This window comes from Rhinolophus ferrumequinum, chromosome 16, assembly GCF_004115265.2.
Source record: "Rhinolophus ferrumequinum isolate MPI-CBG mRhiFer1 chromosome 16, mRhiFer1_v1.p, whole genome shotgun sequence".
Taxonomy (NCBI): Eukaryota; Metazoa; Chordata; class Mammalia; order Chiroptera; family Rhinolophidae; genus Rhinolophus; species Rhinolophus ferrumequinum.
In genome coordinates, this window is record NC_046299.1 from 47,016,238 (window position 1) to 47,036,032 (window position 19,795).

The 19,795-nt window shown below is 35.6% G+C and overlaps 1 protein-coding gene across 1 annotated transcript in view; it reads right to left on the reverse strand.

Moving 5' to 3' along the window:
• DNA2 (DNA replication helicase/nuclease 2) overlaps window positions 1-19,795 on the reverse strand; it is a 37,632-nt gene that overhangs the window by 13,478 nt on the left and 4,359 nt on the right. Inside the window, 6 exon segments of the mRNA XM_033129775.1 lie at window positions 1,423-1,617; window positions 3,013-3,178; window positions 4,109-4,226; window positions 8,581-8,800; window positions 14,694-14,825; window positions 19,349-19,494. Of these exon segments, the coding sequence (XP_032985666.1) occupies window positions 1,423-1,617; window positions 3,013-3,178; window positions 4,109-4,226; window positions 8,581-8,800; window positions 14,694-14,825; window positions 19,349-19,494 (977 nt within the window).

Sequence of the window (19,795 nt, forward strand, 5' to 3'; positions counted from 1 at the left end):
CACTATAGTTTTAGAAATGGTAAGGAAACATGTTATCAGCTTTAAAATAATCTCTCACCAATAGACCTCTAGATACGTGCAAAGGAGCACCTCCCTTGTTGCACCCACAGGTTGGGATCTCTGAACAATGTGTGTGTGTCAACATTTTGATGCTTGAAGGACATCCCCATCTCCTGTGCATAACATAACATTACAGAAGAACATACTGTAATAACCTGTTCCTGAACCTGATGTGAAGAAAATAGTAACCTACGAGTATTTCTTCAGTGTTTACACGCGGATTTATAATTATTGTTATTAAAATAATGGCAAGCAAAATGGTATTTCCATGCTTCTAAGAAGTATTAAACATTTACAGTCTCTCAAGCACTACTATTAATACACTATACAACATCAGAAGCTTGTTGATATGTGCATTTAACATATTCACTGCACTTATGTAGTCTATCAATAACTACTTAAACTTTCTCCACTGTAATGTTTCCTGTGTTAAGTCTGGTATTAAGAAAATAACAATCCAGTTATTTCTAGTCACATTATTATCAATATTCATTCTGGAAAGAAATAAATGGATAAAAGCAACTAAATATTAGGTAAAGAAAAACACCATGCTAAGATATACAACATTGCAACTTTATAAGTAACTTATAAAAAAGTGGATCTCACAAAATATAAGATTGATGAACTTTAGAAAATTTGAATCTGTATCAAATATATTATTTAAATACATTTATTTATTTGTTTATTTATTTATTTATTTAAAGAAAGGCACAGCTCACAGTGGTCCAAGTGGATATTGAACCAGCAGCCTTGGTGTTATCAGCACCATGCTCTGACCAACTGAGCTAACCCGGCACCCCAATATATTTAATTTTTTTAAAAAAATATTAATTATTATGTCACATTAGGCATGCTTCTTGAAAGGAGTGTGACAACTTTTTTTCCCTCAGATGCCTGAGAGTGATACCATATTTCCTCTAAATATTGTGTAAAAATAAATGAAGACTAAAAAGTGACTAAAAATATAACATTTTTTAAAATAAAATCTTTTGGGGTGATACTGTAAACTTTTAAATACTAGTATTTAGTTATATAAGTAAAACTTCATTAATTTACACTCTACTAATATGCTAAAATTCACCTTATAGTGTTCACAAGTTTATACTCTTTTCACTGATAAAAAGGATTTACTAATAATTTTTAAAATAAGATTTCTTGAGGCATATTTATCCTACTTAAAATAGCTAACAATGGTGCTCTACTTAGAAACAATTCATTGATAGCCATCTGGAGTTAGCACAAATATACGGAATTGCGTACCTTTAATATGCTACATAAACTATGTTTGTCGTGAATTCCAAATGACATCCCATCAACTAATCCAAATTATTGAAATTTTACTGTATTAAATGGACTACTTACATTTCTGAAGAAGGCATTAAGCATACATTTTGGTGATTCTTTTTATTATCCTTAGATTGTGACTCCAGGGTTAACATTAGACACCAAAGGCTGAAATACTCTAAGTGCGTAGGCTTTAGATGCTGGGTTTCTTCTTTTATTTGGGGCAGCATGCCAATCGGGACGGAATTGTCATCCATCTGTTGTTCAACTGCTCTGAAAAAAATAAAGCTCCAAGTCAGAAATGTGTATAAAACATTTCACTGGCTGGTTATGAAATGAGGTATTTCGAAAATAAGTACATAGATATGATGATGATCATAACTTATAACTATAGCCCCTAATTTTCTTGAAAAGTCATTCTAACATTTTACAAGTCAAGTGCTCTTTACAAAATGCATATGTAACTCATTCCTGCATTATTTTGCCTTCAATGACTATCCCCCTAACAACTAAAGTTTGGTATAGTCTTCTTTCCTATAAGCAGCTATTTTGGGTTTTCGTACAACCACATTTCTCCAAATCACAATGTGTGTACATCTAGCTCTGTGCCATAAGAAAGTCAACATACAAACAAGGAAAATCACGTGGAGTATCAATTTTGCTTAATACTAATTTTTACATTTTCATATAGAAACAAATATGTCATAGGAGTGCCTACAAAACATTGAAAATAAAACATAAGATTTCAAAGAAAATGTACTATAGGCCCAGACTTCCCATGGTTAACTGTCCTCTGCCATTAAGAGAGCCTTTGATACAAGTTTTAAAAGTCCATGAAGTGAATTTTCAGGCTGAATTAGAATTTTGGTTCTGATTTGATCTTGTTTCCTACTCTATATTTACATCTAACTATACTTTTTTTTTGGGGGGAGGAGGGCAGAATATTGGGGAACAATGTGTTTTTCCAGGACCCATCAGCTCCAAGTCAAGTCATTGTCTTCAATCTAGTTGTGGAGGACGCAACTCACAGTGGCCCATGTGGGAATCGTACCGGCAACCCTGTTGTTCAGAGCTCGTGCTCTAACCAACTGAGCCATCCGGCCGCCCCCTACCTCTAACTACTTTTTTGTGTCTTTCAAAACTTTCACTGGCCTATGATGGTATAAATACATATGACTGTTCATAAGAAAAGTCCATTGGATCATACCAAACTGCATATCTGGCAGAACCAATCCCATTTTTAACTACAAAAGGCCTGAAATTAAAATAACAACTAAGAAAAATGGAAGACTTCTTGAAATACCATTTAAGAAAAGTTGTGTTGTATTCAAAATGCCTATACCATTTACTATTTACATTGTTCCTAACCAGAGTCTGTAAGTCCTAAAATTATTTCATTTCTCCAGAAACTATGTGCAGCAAGATTAAAATATCCACTTTTCGAAAAAGTTTAAAAAGCATTCTAGTATTCCCCAAGGAAATAGGCTTGTTATAAAATATGAACTGTGCTTTTGCTTTATCCTAACCCCTTCATTTTAGAAATACTACACACAGAGAAAAATAACTAAAATGAAATTGTCAATGCCAGACCAGTCAACAATGTTAAATCATTTTGAGTTGAGTGTATACTTAACTAGAATTAAGATTTCTGGAAGACAGCATGTTTACCTGCTATAAAGAGCACAGTTGCCAACTTGTGAACAGTATTTACAGGTTTGCTTTTCCTCAATTATTTGTGGCAAAGGAGCAAGCTTTGTCTTCTCATTTCCAGTGGCAGATTTGCTAATACGGTGAAACAAAGAGAATGCCATCTGGTTTCTTAGCCTTAATAATTCTATGGGGGATAAAAAGGGTGAGTGTTTCTTAAGAATTAAGTAAAGTTTATGATATACATTTTCCATTGCATAAGTAAAACTTTAAGATTTAAAAACAAAAAAGTAAAGAACAATATTCATATTCCCCGCTAAACTGTAATAGTCACTGTTAACATTTTGGTATAATTCCTTCCATTTTCCTTCACTTAATAAGTTCTTTCAACAACCACGTATCTCATAACTAGTAAATATTGTACAGTTGGTGTTTTATCAGCTGCGGATAAATAATGCTAAGGATAAATACAGCTATCTATAGTACAGGACAGGAAGTTTAAAACAAAGTTTTGTATTGCAAAATGTTTAAAGGTTAATAACGTTTTCAAATATATGGTATATTGTTAAAATTCTTTTTTAAAAATACCACAACTACAAATTAGAGCCTGTATTAGGCTTAAAGTGCAGTGAGCTACTGTCAGGTATAAATACAGGCATAACTCATTTTATTGTGCTTTGCTTTATTGCACTTCACAGACAGTGCATTTTTTACAAATTGAAGGTAAGATCCTCCACCAACAAAAAGATTATGACTTGCTGAAGGCTCACATGATGTCTAGCATTTTTTAGCAATGAAGTATTTTTAAATTAAATGACATATTGGGATTTTTTTTTAGATAAATGCTATTGCATACTTATAAACTACAGTATCATGTAAACATAATCTTTACACGCATTAAGAAACCAAAAAATTTGTGTGACTCGCTTTATTGCGATATTTGCTTTATTGTGGTGGTTTGGAACTGAACCTGCAGTACCTCCGAGGTCTGCATGTACGTATCAAAAGTTGAAGGAATGTACCAAAAAGTATGTGCCAAAAGTTGAAGGAAACATATCAAACAAATAAACAAAATAACAAAACCCAGAGAAGTAAAATTGAGAAACAACAGCTCGACCTCTTTTGTCCAGATGGTTGGCAGGCACAGGGTACATGTGGCCAGTCTTGAGGTACAGTAGCAGCCCAGCTTCTGGATCAGCTCTTCTCTCTTGACTTAGCAGTGTGTACAGAACAAGCTGTGAAAATATTGCCCATTTTGTCAAATAAAACTTTAACTTCCTATCCTTTCATACATGTTTTGCAATCAACACATGTTGTAATTTTAAAATCAAAAGGTCAACTAAGCTATTTCCATTTAGAAAATAACATGAGCAGAATTAGTAAAGCTAACACAATAAATTCAACGTCAAATATTTAATTTCCACAAAACATAGTTTATGCTCCTCAGTTTCACAGACAAAAACGAAAGATTTCAAATTTTTCGTAGAAAGGAAATATTTGGGTTTCCAGTAAATTAGCAAGGGAAATTAAACTGTTTTACATTTTTTCAAATTTTACATTTTGAAGTTAACAGTCTTTAGACACTATTTTTCCTGTTTAAAATAAGGGAACTAAACAGTACAATGCATATTTTTGTCATAATTACTGTGACAACTAAATGAGACTAACTACAGAATTTAATGTTTTTTCCAGGGCATGAAGCATCATTAACTACACTAGATTTATGTGCTCCTCAAAGAAAACATCTAAGACAGTTAGAAATAGATCCTTTAGTTCAAGAAAACACCTTAGCAGCAAGAGTAAGTCATTTAGCATATACCACCTAACAAGTTAATTTGTTTTCCAAGCGATCTCCAAGATTAAAATATTAAATGATTTAAGAACACCTAGTCTTTAAGTCATAAATTACAAAATACCAAGATCAGTAATTATAATTAACATGCCTAAGGATGTCAAATTATAATTATATTCGTTTCCTAAGCTATATTTAAAATATAATGATTACTCTATAGAAGGCAAAAAGTATTATTTCCAGCATAAATATTATACCTACAAACTCATCAAGTTCACAAGACAGGTTTACAAAAACAAAAATAAATTAAATCTCACTGATTTTTGTTCTTTTGCTCCTACCAAAAATAGTGGTGCTTGTGCAATTAGCAAGTAATACAAATACAGAAGAAATTTCCAACATATAAATTTTGCAAAGAGAATACAATCCCAGATACCTCAAAGATCAAGGACATTTACAGAAATACTTAGGGTAACCTCAAATATCTACAAAGCAGAATGTGGAAAATTTCAGTCTTAGGAAATAACCCCACCAAAATTTGATATTTTAGCTTGATATATTAAATTCATCTATAAACACAAGATTCTTATGAAGGGCTGTTGCTTCAATTTGAGACTATGAAACATGTTTTGGGAGGTCTTCTTACAAGCACCCTACTTGTGTTCCCTGATACAGCATAAATATTAAATAAAACTTTTTAATATTAAAGTGAACTCATAAATGACAGGGTAGCGACTTGGGGCTGTGGACCAAACGAGTCATCCAAAATTAATAGTCCTTCCGTGTTAAGTTTTTCCCTCAATGGGAACTGAGGCAGAAGGAAAGCTACATAGGACTCTGCTTCTGGGACTTATGAGAAGAGGAAAATATCTGAAGTGAAATTCCCTGTATATGTGACAAAAGGAACTTGGGTCGAAATTTTACAGTATTATTGTAATTCAATTATATCACAAGTTACATAGGTTTTTGTGAGTGGGTTTAGGAATCATAGTTCCATATAATATTTTTCCTTCAGAAAATGTATTTCAAATGATAAATCACTCACTTACAAATGAACTTTTGGAATACAATCCATTCATAAAATAAAGATCTTCCTTAATTGAAGTCAGTTTATAACATAAGCTTTTCTGTAATATCAAAGTGAAAAAGTCAAATCTTCTAAGAAATCTGTCTTCCTTCATCCCCAATATCTATATAACTCAATGAATCACCATAATTATTTTTCAATGTCTCCTTGTTTCTTACACAATGAATATGCAACAAACCACTATTTCTGTTTGACCCTTGCTCTAATCAATTTCTTCTTTTTTTAATACATGAAATACTATTTTATTCTTAAAAGTTCTTCTTGCAGCTTCTCTTCTTACAAAGATAAAAGTTCCAACTGAAGAAAATTAAATACAGTAACATTCTTTGCCTTAAAGGCACTACAAATTTAGAGCAGCAACCTTCGAAGAAGAAAGGTCTTTTAATCTAGACCACTTTGGATTTCAGCATCCAAAGTGCTTTTATATTTCTCTTCCTTTTAGCATTCAAAAGTGATTTCAATCAAACTTTTCCTTTAAAAAAAACAAGTAAAAAATTTTCAGTCTCATGTACACAGAACACATTTTTTCAAATCTTTGACTTTAAAAATAGCTTTTCTTGGGTCGGCCCGGAGGCTCAGGCGGTTAGAGCTCCATGCTCCTAACTCCGAAGGCTGCCGGTTCGATTCCCACATGGGCCAGTGGGCTCTCAACCACAAGGTTGCCAGTTCAACTCCTCGAGTCCCGCAAGGGATGGTGGGCAGCGCCCCCTGCAACTAAGATTGAACACGGCACCTTGAGCTGAGCTGCCGCTGAGCTCCCGGATGGCTCAGTTGGTTGGAGTGCATCCTCTCAACCACAATGTTGCCAGTTCAACTCCTCGAGTCCCGCAAGGGATGGTGGGCAGCGCCCCCTGCAACTAAGATTGAACACGGCACCTTGAGCTGAGCTGCCCCCTGCACTAAGATTGAACACGGCACCTTGAGCTGAGCTGCCGCTGAGCTCCCGGATGGCTCAGTTGGTTGGAGTGCATCCTCTCAACCACAGGTTGCCAGTTCACTCCCGCAAGGGATGGTGGGCTGCGCCCCCTGCAACTAGCAACGGCAACTGGACCTGGAGCTGAGCTGCGCCCTCCACAACTAAGACTGAAAGGACAACAACTTGAAGCTGAACGGCACCCTCCACAACTAAGATTGAAAGGACAACAACTTGACTTGGAAAAAAGTCCTGGAAGTACACACTGTTCCCCAATAAAGTCCTGTTCTCCTTCCCCAATAAAATCTTTAAAAAAAAAAAATAGCTTTTCTTCTATCTTGACATGATTTTCCTTCCTCAGGAGAGCTTTAATCTAACCAAGACTTTAGTTCATGATTTCAGCCATTTCTGTATTTCCAAAGTGAAAAGTTCAAGCCTTCTAATAGGGGAAACCTACTTTTTCCTCTATCTCCAATATCTATAAAAGCTAATAATAGGTGAAACAACAAGGTTACCTTATTTTTCATTCCCAAATGGAAAAGCTTTCATGAGAACTTTCGGTGTTTGGTACACAATTAAGAATGACAAGAAAGATTTAATACGAGAAAGTATCTTTACAGACAAAGTATGGTGGTTATCAGAGGGGAATAGGGTTGTTGGGAGGACAAATAGCGTAAAGGGGTCAAATATATGGTGACAGAAGGAAACTAAACTTTGGGTGGTGAGCAAACAGTGCAATATACAGATGATGTATTATAGAATTCAACACTTGAAACTTACATAATATTATTAACCAACGTTACCCAATAAATTTAATTTTTTAAAAAACAGAAAGTCTCTTTAATCCCTTATTATATAATTCAGTATTTTGAATCTGAATCTTATTTTATATAAAATCTGCTGAAATAAGTGAAATTCCAAGGGCAAAAGGAAACTTACGTTATATTGCAAATGTTATATTGTTATTCCCTTAATTCATGTTATACCATAAAAATACAATATTACTACATTTTAGTTTTATTTTTGCCTATTTAGAAGTGCCTAAAACATACCGCAAACTGCCAATGTAGAGTTGGGCAGAGGGAAGGGAAATAATTAGAAAACAAAATAGAACTTTATGTAAATTACTTGAAGTAACTATAATTAATATAAATTTCAGATAATTTGAAGGACAAAAGATTGTTATGTTTACCAAAAAGAAGAAAAGATGATTAAAAAAACTTGAATTCAACATAATGGTGAGACACAGTTCTATATTCCATTTTAGATAAAAATCAATATAATCAGATTAACGGTAGGGAATAAAAGAATGAATTTACACTGATGTGTCCTATGTAGACGTTACATGAAAACCATAGCTCCATGTAAATTAAGTTTAGGAAACATTGGTTTAAACATAGCTAAAACAAAATGTATTACTACTTTAAGATTTCTCAGAAACTTTAATAAGCTAATTAATGTGCATCATTAAATCTACAAATATACTAGGTTTCCCCAACTTACTTGACCAAGGATTTCTTTTTTTAGGAGCATCTGTATAGACTGGTAGTTTGGCGACATAAACTTGGCAACAGTGGCTTGCTTACAAGTTCAGCTGTTATAGTTCTTTGCTGGAGAAAACTTTCTGCGGTAGCCATGTAAACATTTGTAAAAACAATTTGAGTACTATGGATGTATCACAAATTGAAAAGTACTATATGAAATTCAAATAAACATTACCTGAATTGAACTAAAGTATATAAAGCAGACTACATTTTTAAATCTATTAAACATTCAATTTTCTTATAATATTTATACCTGGCTACGGTGTTCAATAGAATTTGATTCTTTGCCAGTTTTAAGTTCCAAAGGCATCACTCTATATTTCGTTTTACATCCTCGATGTATTTTCACACCAACTGTAACATCTATTTTGCCTTTCAATCCAAACCTAGGGGACCAAATGCTTTCTTCAACATCCAGTGATTTTATGACTTCCATATTACATGTTGCATTATTGTCACCACCATCACTTGGCCTATAAAAGAAAACACAAAAACACTTAATTAGAATTCTCATTTGTTACCAATGATTTTCTATTGCATACAAAGAATGTGGGATGGGAGAGTGTATGTATCCTCACAGCAGTGATTCTCAAAGTGTGGTTCCTGGACGATCAGCACTGGCATCACCTGGGAAAATGCAGTAAATGGAAATTCTCAGGCCCTACGTCAGACCTGCTCAGTCAGAAACTCTATGGGTGAGGCTCAGCAAATTGTTTAACAAACTCTCCAAGTGATTCTGATGCACTGTCCTATAGGCTCTAGCTCATGTAATTTGTATTTTCTCAGATGACAATAATATTTATCACCTACCCCCTTCAGTTCATTCCTACTACAATCTTCCTAATTCAGGCCTTTATTTCCTCAGTCCTAGATTATTGCAAAATTCTCACTATTTGGACTGCTGGAGCCACAGTACCAAAGTATATATTTCGATATAGTTATTACACAGATTGATATATAATGGTTTGCATGTGGCTGCACCCTAGGTAGGAAGGGATGTGTTTCTTCTTCATGTCACACTATATGAAATTGGGTAAAAATGAGCTCTTTCCCCATTATCTATGCAGTGTGGGGCCTGATCATCCAACACTTCATCCCTACACTCTTCTGACAATCCTGGGAGGAGCTCATGTGTTCCTCATTACTTCCTTTATTTAATCATTAAACGAATCCATCTATGGCACTATCAATATTTAAACCTAAGTACTCAACATTGTTTTTTATATTACAAAAGAGGTTGTGATTTTAATAACTGTTAAATAAACCATGAGCATAGGAAGGAGGAAAACAAGGAATGTTAAAGCAATTAGAAGAGATGAAAATAACTTTGAAAGCCATTTATACTTCAGTTATCTAAGAATTACTCATTTTCAGAGCAGTAAGTTATGCAGGACAAAGTCAGATAAGAGCTTCTATTTATTAATGCTATTTTAGACTCAAAGCCATATAAAATACTAAATCTAATAGAAATCTTATGTGAAAAAGGTAAACTTTCTAGTAATAAAACACTTTGTATTAAGATCAAGATTTTTAAAGTATAAATATTCTGTTAGAATACATAATTTAGTTAATGTGATTTTCATGTTATTTAGGTCAGCAGCTCTTTCTTAACAAATGAAGATGTTTTCTAAGAAAAAGAATGCTATCTTAGTAATTTTTTTAAAAAACTGTATCAAGATGCTTCAAATACAATCTCCAGGAATATATTTCAGCAATCTTTGAAGATGACAACAGGTGAATTCAGAGAAGCCACAACTTATTGGAAATTTCTTCAATATTAATGTTTTCTTTCACCAAATGTTATCTGATTAAGACATGTATTGAAATATGCTTATGAGAAATAAAGCAAACTTTATTATTTATAAAATGTCACATGTATACTTAATAGAAGATAGATAATAAAACTTTAAAGGTTGCTCCTAAAATTAATTCCCTAGGTGATTTTAGACCTAGATCTGTGTAACAAATGACAGTATTTCAATTCAACTACTACAATTTTAATCAACGCAATGCTGTAAAACTCCACTGAGAACCATCTGATGGAGAATATAGTGTCACGAAAATTTAAAAAATACGTTTACTATATATGGGTGAGAAATGCTGTCTCTTTAAAAGGCTTTTAAAAGTCTCATTCTGTGCTTTACAGTCTAGAGTTATTTCTTTTAAAGATCAGCTATAAACTGCTGGGAAAATGATGCAGGCTAAAATCCAGAGGAGCTCCTCCTTCACAGACACACACATCTAAGAGTCCATTGTAAATAACAACTAACTGTCTTACACCGAGATACAGACAGAACACTGGGCTGGCAATTAAAAGATTACTTATTCTAGACTCAGCTCCACCATTGGTTTTTCATATAAAACCTAGACAAGTCACACCACTCACTGGACCTCAATTTCCCTATTTGAAATCTAGAACTTAAGTCTGAAAATTCCCTTTCAGGTCAAAGATGACCTTGGATTCTATGATACACTTCTTCCAAGCTACCAAATCCCTTGCTGGTCCATCCCAAGCCTCCTTCGATGGAGTCTACACTCTCCCTGTCCTTTCACACTGTTATCTCTCAGGGTTCCAGGCCTCTTCTGTTCCTGATGTGTTCTCTCTCAGCAGTCTCCACCACTTCTATGTTTTCAACTACCACCAGTACACTGACTTCTTGGAGGGCTTTAGTCTCCCTGTAGCACCAATACCTAGTCAACCCTGGGCACAGACACAGCATGTAATACATGTTTGCTGAACAGGTAAGTCCATGAGTCTATGAGAAAATGGCAGCTTATCACTGCAAAAACAGTGAGTAAATAATTGCCAAAATAAAAAAAATGCATACAAAATGCTAAAACAATTGATAAACAGTGAAAGAAAAGTTACTATATAAAACCACCATAAAAACGAATATCCACCACAAGTTAAAATCTCAAGCAAATTTAAATGACTCCAAAAGAAATAATAAGGAAGGAAGGAAAGAAAGGGTGGGAGAATAAATAAGAATAAAGAAATAATTAGGAACAATGGAAAACAAAATTAAGTTTCTAATTATTACAGAAAATCAGTAGAGACCAAAATGACAGAAACAAAGCAAAAAGCCAGAAAAAGAATGACTACTTAATAAACATATCAGTTTATCATAGTGAAGACTAACGCACCAAAATCCACCTCCATACCAGACAGCAATATGTGGTCCAAATAAATAACAAAAAAATGAAGCATTTATAAATTTATAAAAAACACTACAAGAAAAATTAAACAACCTATTTACTTCTAGCTTTTTTTTTTTTTTTTAAGGTAGGGAGCTGGTGGTAAATTTAAGGCCACTACAGAAATAAAGAATATGAGAAATAAATTTAATTCTAACAGTAAGATAAGCCCTTTTAAACCATTAAATATTTAAAAAACATATATCAAAGTCCTATTGGCAAACTAATTGTAGTGAAGTTACACAAGTCTATGAATATACTGAAAGTCACCAAATTGCACATAATAAAATAAAAATCATTAAAATCCTACTGGCAGATACAGGACATTTAAACATTTCTAGCAACCTTCTAAAATTAGTTTAAAATCCTGAAAGAATTCTAGCAATATGCAAAAGGTTGTAAAATTCCCAAATATCTCAAATATATGGTGATGGAAGGAGAACTGACTCTGGGTGGTGAACACACAATGTGATTTATAGATGATGTATTACAGAATTGTACACCTGAAATCTATGTAACTTTACTAACAATTGTCATCCCAATAAACTTTAATTAAAAAAAATTCCCAAATATCTTTGATGAAGTATAACCTCCAGTTCTGAGGTTTTCACACAAGGAAATAACTATCCCCATCAGGTCCACCCTCCTACTTGTGTACTCTCATTCCTTCTCCCCTACTCAAAGACATAGCTCTAAGAATTCCCGCATCTCTTCTAAGTATTAATTTTCTCCTCTCTATGAAAATCTTTTCATCAGTATATAAACATGCTACATCTCCCATCTTCAAAATAACAGAGCTCTCTTAACCCAACATAAGCCAATAGCAACCTTTTCATTTCTGTATACTCTTTCATAGAACAACCGCTTAGTATAGTTGTCTACACTCCCTGTCTCCAAATACTCTTCTACCATTCTCTCTTGACCCCATTCTAATCACATTTTCACCCCTGGAATAACTGCTGATTTTTCTTTCCCTCACACCTCGCATCCCACCCAAAACCTATCACCAGCTCTAACCTTTAAAATCTGACCAAAATTCAATTAATTCTCATCACTTCTGCAACTCTCACTCTGGTCTAAGCCACCACCATCTCATGTTTGGATTCTTGCAAGAACCTCCAAATTGGTCTCTCTATCTCTGCCCTTATCCTACCTCATAGTCTCAAAAGAGCAGCCATTTTGATCCTTTTAAAAGTAAATCATATCAATGCAGAAACTAGCACAGAGAGGTTAAGGAACTTGCCTAAAATTACATAGCTGAAATGTGGTAAAAGGATTCATATACAGGCTCAGTATGTCCTTTGAAGCACCAAGAACATTAGAGAACATATTGGTCGAAAGAACTGACTGTTCCCAAGATTTCTGATTCACCAATTTAAAACAAGTTATTCAGATGACAAAATGTCACAAAATAGTGAGAATAGGTTAATAAAATTGATAAAATGAAAGTTTTTGTCAATTTAAAGAAAAACAAAATCGGCGGCCGATGGCTCAGTTGGTTAGAGCACGAGCTGTCAACAACAAGGTTGCTGGCTCAATTCCCGCATGGGATGGTGACCTGCGCCCCCTGTAACTAAAGATTGAAAATGGCAACTAGACTTGGAGCTGAGCTGCTCCCTCCACAACTAGACTGAAGGACAACGACTTGACTTGGAGCTGATAGGTCTTTTAAAAAACAGTTACCCAATAAAATTAAAAAAAAAAAAAAGATAATCAGATCAAAAGCCCCTGTGCAAACTCCAGTGTCTTCCCATCTACAAGACAGCAGCCACAGTCCCAACATGACTTATGAGGACCCTGCAGAACTACTTCTGCTCTCTCCTCCCACCTCACTCTGCTCCAGCCACATAGCAGGTGGATGTCATCCACAGTGCTTGCCTGAAATGCTCTTCCTGGAGAAAGCAGCACAGCTCCCTCTTTCATTTCCTTCAGGCTTCTGCTCAATGCTTAATTACAGACATCTTCCATTATCATTCTAGGGAAATAATATGTCCCACCGACTCTCCTTCTCCCCCTCTTCACTGTTCTACACTGCATTATCACAACTGGGCACATTGCTGTTTACATGTTCACTAACATAGAAACTCCATGAAACCAGTGGCTTTTTTTCCCCCCGCTACTGTTATCCCCGCACCTAGAACATTACTTGGCACATATTAGGCACTCAATAAATATCTGCAATAAATATTTGCTGAATACAATGAAAAAAAAGTATTACCTATACATTTATATCAATGCTACATTAAGGGAAAAAAGTAATAAAACATTAAATGGCTAAACACAGTATTTAAACATATAGCACAAATCCACGGCAATCAATACATGACACAGACCATATGTAATACATAGGAACACAGAGAAATATATGTGAAATTAGGACCCTCCAAAATATTTAGGAATTCTTTTATTTAAAAAAATACCTACTGAGTTCGCTTTGGCAGCACATATACTAAAAAAATACCTACAGGGTGGCAGGTTGGCAGTTGGTTAGAGCTCAGTGCTCATAACACCAAGGTCGCCAGTTCCATTCCCACATGGGCCAGTGAGAAGCAACGGCTTGATCTTGGAGCTGAGCCACTGGTGGGCAGCTGGTTGGCTAGGTGGTTAGAGCACGGTGCTCATAACTCCAGGGTCACTGGTTCGAGTCCCACATGAGCCAGTGAGCTGCGCCCTCCACAACTAGATTGAAAACAATGACTTGACTTGGAGCTAATGGATCCTGGAAAAACACACTGTCTCCCATTTGAAAAACAAAAAACCTACATACAAAAGTTAGATGACTTTACCATAATAAAAATAGAATTTTCTATTCTGTTCTCCCGAAAATAAGACCTAGCCGGACAATCAGCTCTAATGCATCTTTTGGAGCAAAAGTTAAGATCCAGCATTTATTATATTATATTATATTTATTATATTATATTATATTATGTTAATTTTTGCTCCAAAAGACGCATTAGAGTTGATTGTCTGGCTAGGTCTTATTTTGGAGGAAACATGGTATTCATCAGATTATTTTTTGTCCTGGAAAGATACTCAGGAGTTTCATTTACAAAATAAGCAAACAAAAAGGCTAGTTGTAACAACTCAACCTTTAAAAGACTTTAATTCACCATAGAATAGAATCCTGGTCTAAACATAACAACACCATGTAAATAAAATGGGTTTCTTACAAAGACAGCTGCATCTGAGGGAAGTCAGTTGAAGTATATTTATGCATGAAATCTCCAGCCCATTTAGAAAATGAAGGCAGATACTCCTCTACTTCTTGTTTTACTTCATCTTGATTCAAATTTAAGCGGTACCTGACAAAGAGATTAAATATAAAAAAAGTAAATAAGAACAAAAACACCCAAATAAGCAACCCCAGGACCCATCGACTAATTAATGGATAAACAAAATGTGGTCTACACATACAGTGGAATATTATTCAGTCTTAAAAAGGAAGGGAGCAGAGCCCTATCAGTCCTCCCAAAGAGCTGGTTCAGCAGGGAAAACAAAATCAGCAACCGTAGCTCTGCCAAAGTTGCTTCTCCGGTGCACGACAGCAAAGTCAAGTTGATAGAGAAGCTCAAATTCCTCAAGCCAGGGAGCAACTGCTGACACCAAAGTTCTCAAATGATCACACATTCAGTCCAACAGAGTCAAAGGTTATCCTTGGAAATCTAGCAACTTCCAGTGGATAAAAAAGAATGTAGGTGAGAATGTGGGGAAACAAGGACTCATGTATTGCCATGTAAACTGGGACAATGCCTATGCAGTGCAATTTGTCAATATACATCAATATAAATGTACCAGGCTAGATCCTATACTGGAAGGGAAAGTGCTATAAAGGACACTATTGGGCAAAACTGAAATGTGGACAGATCAGACAAAAGTATTCAATTAATATTAGATTTCCTGAAGTTGGTAAGTGTACTGTGGTTACACAAAAGAAAATCCTTATTCTTAGGAAATATACACTTAAGTATAGTTTTTTACCTCAGGGATATGAGTGAGCCCTGAGCCTACCTGGCTCTGCGTCAGCAAGGAGTCATGAGCAAAGTCCTTGGCGAACGGCAGGCTGCCACAGCAGGCACTGAGGCCCCACACCCCACTGTCACCACATGCCTGGCCCCAACCACCAGAGTGGTCTGGGGAGAAGAGGCCTGAAGGAAGGGTGAGCAAGGTCAGCTCTTCCCACTGCAGTGGGAGCCCCTGAGCCCACAGGGCATCCCCCCAGGATGTCAAGGGCCCTGCTAGGACTGCTCTGTGGCTGGTGTGTTCATGGCTTACAGCCCATCATGTATACAATGACGTGCACTACTTAATCTTAGAAAAATAATCTCTACACGTGCACACACACATACACACACACACACACACAACAGGTAAGTCTGAGTAAAGAGTATATGGGTGTTCTTTGTACTACTCTTGCAACTTTTCTCTAAATTTAAAATTATTTCCAAATAAAAACTTTTTAAATGTTTAAATGCATACATCCTCTGGCCCAACGATTCTACTTCTACTTGTATTGAGCCCAGGTATGAAATAAAGGACGCACAAAAGTATTTATTATAGCATTGCTAATAAAAGCAAAGACTGAAATGCCACGGGAATGCTTAAATAAATTAGGGCATATCCATACAATGATATATTATGCTACTATTAATTAAAAATTAGATAACTCAATAAGTACTAATGGAATGATCACAAAGATTGAATCTTTAAGTGCACAATAATGTGCATGATATGCTACCATTTACATAACAAATAAAATATAAATATATGTACAAACACACACAAACATACTCTATCACATATAAATTGAAATCTCTGTGGAAGGACATATAAGAAAACAACAGTGGGGCCGGCACGGTGGCTCAGGTGGTTGGAGCGCCATGCTCCTAACGCCAAGGTCGCTGGTTCGATTCCCACATGGGCCAGTGAGCTGCATCCTCTACAGCTAGGATTGTGAACAATGGGTCTCCCTGGAGCTGGGCTGCCATGAGCAGCCAGAGGTTGGCATGAGCTGCCATGGGCTGCTGAGAGTTGCCATGAGCAGCCAGTGGCCAGCGTGAGTGGCCGGCAGCCAGTGTGAGCAGCTGTGGGCTGCTGTGAGCAGCTGACCGACGTCAATCAACCAACTGCCTCAGCCGGGGGAGCGCAAGGTTCATAACACCACCATGGGCCAGGGAGCTGTGTCCTACACAACTAGACTGAGAAACAATGGTTTGAACCAGAGAAGGGTGGGGGAAAAAAAAAGAAAACAGCAGTGGTTGCCTTTGGGGAGAGAAACCGGGTGACGAGGAAGACAAGGGTAGAAACAACTTACTTTTTACTGTATACCCTCTTGTACTATTAAAATAACACACAGTATTACTAGTACAAATAACACATGGTATACATGAATTTATAAACTATTTAGACATAATTAATTTATTATTATTTTTTAAATCTTGCACAACTAACTAATCTTTTTCCTAAATAACTTTCTCCAGTCATCCTGGAACCTTCTTCATTGTCATGAACTCCTTAGGTAGATTGTCCCAGTGTTTTACTTTTTACAGATCAGTACTTGTTTTAAAGTTTCCAAACCAGTCCATATTGGTTATTTGTCTTCTGCATTTAAATTCTCCCTTTTTAATTTTGCAAAGTCACAGCAAAATGACATGTAACAGCCTGGTCTTTCCTAAGATTATCAAGATACTTAAGGTAGGCTCTTCAAGCTAGATTTCTATAGATGTAATGACAGGGTACAGTGTGAACAAATAAAAATTTGTTCTAAGATCTGTAATAGGTAGAAGGGCCTATGAGAGAGAGTAGAAAAGAAGTTTGGAACTGTTATTTTAGGATTGGGGAATTTAAAAAAGTATTCTTTTGAACAGGATTGACATTGTGGATTGGCAAGATTCATGAGAGAATTAATATTTTTATAATTATGAAATGAAACACACATTTTCCCTTAATGACTTAGGATATGATAAAAAACAATATTATAATCCATTGATAATCAAGGATCTGTTAAAAATGCATTCCCCCAAAATTCTGACCTTCATAGCTCTCAGTTTTAAAAAGCTTCCTCTTTCCTATACTGTAATGCAGTTATCAGCTCTCATGTTATAGGACTATGAAGCTGCCTCTTTCCTGCATCTCGGAAACGTAAGACTTAGATATTAGTGAAAAGTAACAGATGCTGAGGGCATAAGAGACATTCCACTACATAAAGTACACAAGGATTTAATACATGAACATCATGAATTCTGAGTCAGGCTGCTCAGAAACCTTGTTTTTTTTCATCCTGATATTCAAGCTAGGTTCTGGACTAATCAGGTGACCTGATACCTAAATATCTGTGGTGGTGGTTTAAAGTATGTCCACAAATTATTTGACACTCCCTTCAAAAGATGGCACCCAATTCCCCCACCCTAGTGGGACAGCTGGACTTAATGACTTGCATCTAATGAATAATAAAAAAACGGAAGTGACAATGTAGAAATTCAGACACTAGGTTATAAAAGGCACTGTGGCTTCCTGCTTGCTCTGTTTCTTGGACCCTTCAATCTGAAGGAAGCAGATACTACGGCGTGAGGATACATCATGCAGCCTTTGGAGAGGCCCACGTGGCAAGGAACTAAGACCTCCTGCTAACAGCCAACTGGGGACTGAGACCTCAGCACAAGAGACGTGTGTGAGTCATCTTGGAAGCAGATCGTCCCACCCTGGTCAAGCCTTCAGATGACTGCAGGCCCACAGAAGAGACCCCGAGCCAGAATCAGCCAGCTAAGCCACCTCCTAATTCCAGACCTATAGAAACTATGAGATGTTTTTCACTTTAAGCCACTAAGTGATTTGTTTCAAGGCAATAACACAATACACAATATATAAGGTACCACTTTCTGATTAGGGTGTGACAAAAAAATTAAAAATTTAAAGTGCAAAGTAGCAAATATGGTGATAAGTAGAATTCTTAAAGCAAAAACTTTATTAAATACATTCATATTCTGAATACCATGCTATGTGGTCGTGAACAATGACAACTTCTCTGTGCTTCAGATTCTTCATTTATAACAAGTTGCTACCAGAGTATATAACATGTCTAAAAGCACTTAACACAGTGCCTGACATATGGCAGGGTTCTAAAATGTTTTTAGGACAATAGAGTATGTTATTAGTAAATAAGTTGTGTGAAATTTTGGAATATATTTTTTTCCCATATAAACAGTGAAAACATAGAATTACGTCTGGGACAGTAGATTGATGTCAACTAGTCTGGAAATCGGAATCACCGCTAATAAAAACATTTCTGTGAGAAAAGATGGATTGCAATAGGAGTCAAGAAAGAAATAGACAGCAGAACATGCCAATCCCTCTGCAAGGAGTCAGTCACTCATAAAATGCCAATCATTAGCCATCGTGGGTTTATACACATTACCTCCATTGTCACAAAATGCAAAATAGGTATTATACCTTTTTCAGAATCTTTAAGTAACTTCTTCAGGTACCAGACTGGCAAAGCTAGAATTGGAAACGAGGTCCATCTGACTCCCAAACTCATACAATCTTCAGTATGTCATATGTTCTTAAAGGTAAGACAAAAAGTTGTTCAGACTCTCTGAGCAGCTAATGAGTCTTGTGCACAGGTAGAGAATATTTAGATATTTTTAGCCAGAGTTCCTGTTGAGTAATTTTAGAAGCTCTTCATAGAACTGCAACGGAGTACTGCAACCCTGGAACCTGTATCTTCTAGTATTACACTAATCTATACTGACTAGTCTAATACTTTACAGATTCTGGGAAAGAAGTTATGTAATAAAATTCAACCTGTAGTTCTCTCGTAACTACTTACATTTCCTTCAGATGCCTTGTTTCTTGAACTGTCTGAAAAGCAAATTCTTGTAGCTTTTCTGGGGCAAAGCTGTCACTTATTGCTTTCTGAAATACTTCATGGAGAATTGTACCAATCAGCATTTGGCGTGTGGCTGGATCAGAGTTCTACAGAAAAAAAAAAAAAAATCATACAAAAATTTTACCTCACAACATATTAACATTCATAAATATATGAATATATATTTATTACCTAACCTATTAAGCCACCATAGCCAAAGTGCTCTGCTAAGACAAATGGCAAAACATCAACCAGTGTTTTTTTTTGTGGTGGGTTGGAATCTAAGTGACTCACTTGCTTGTCTATTCAGAATGACCTGAATTATTTTATAAATTTTTTTTTAAATATGTATGTTTCTATTTTGAAAAAAATTAACTAATATGAAAAAATTCATCACATTCTCAAATA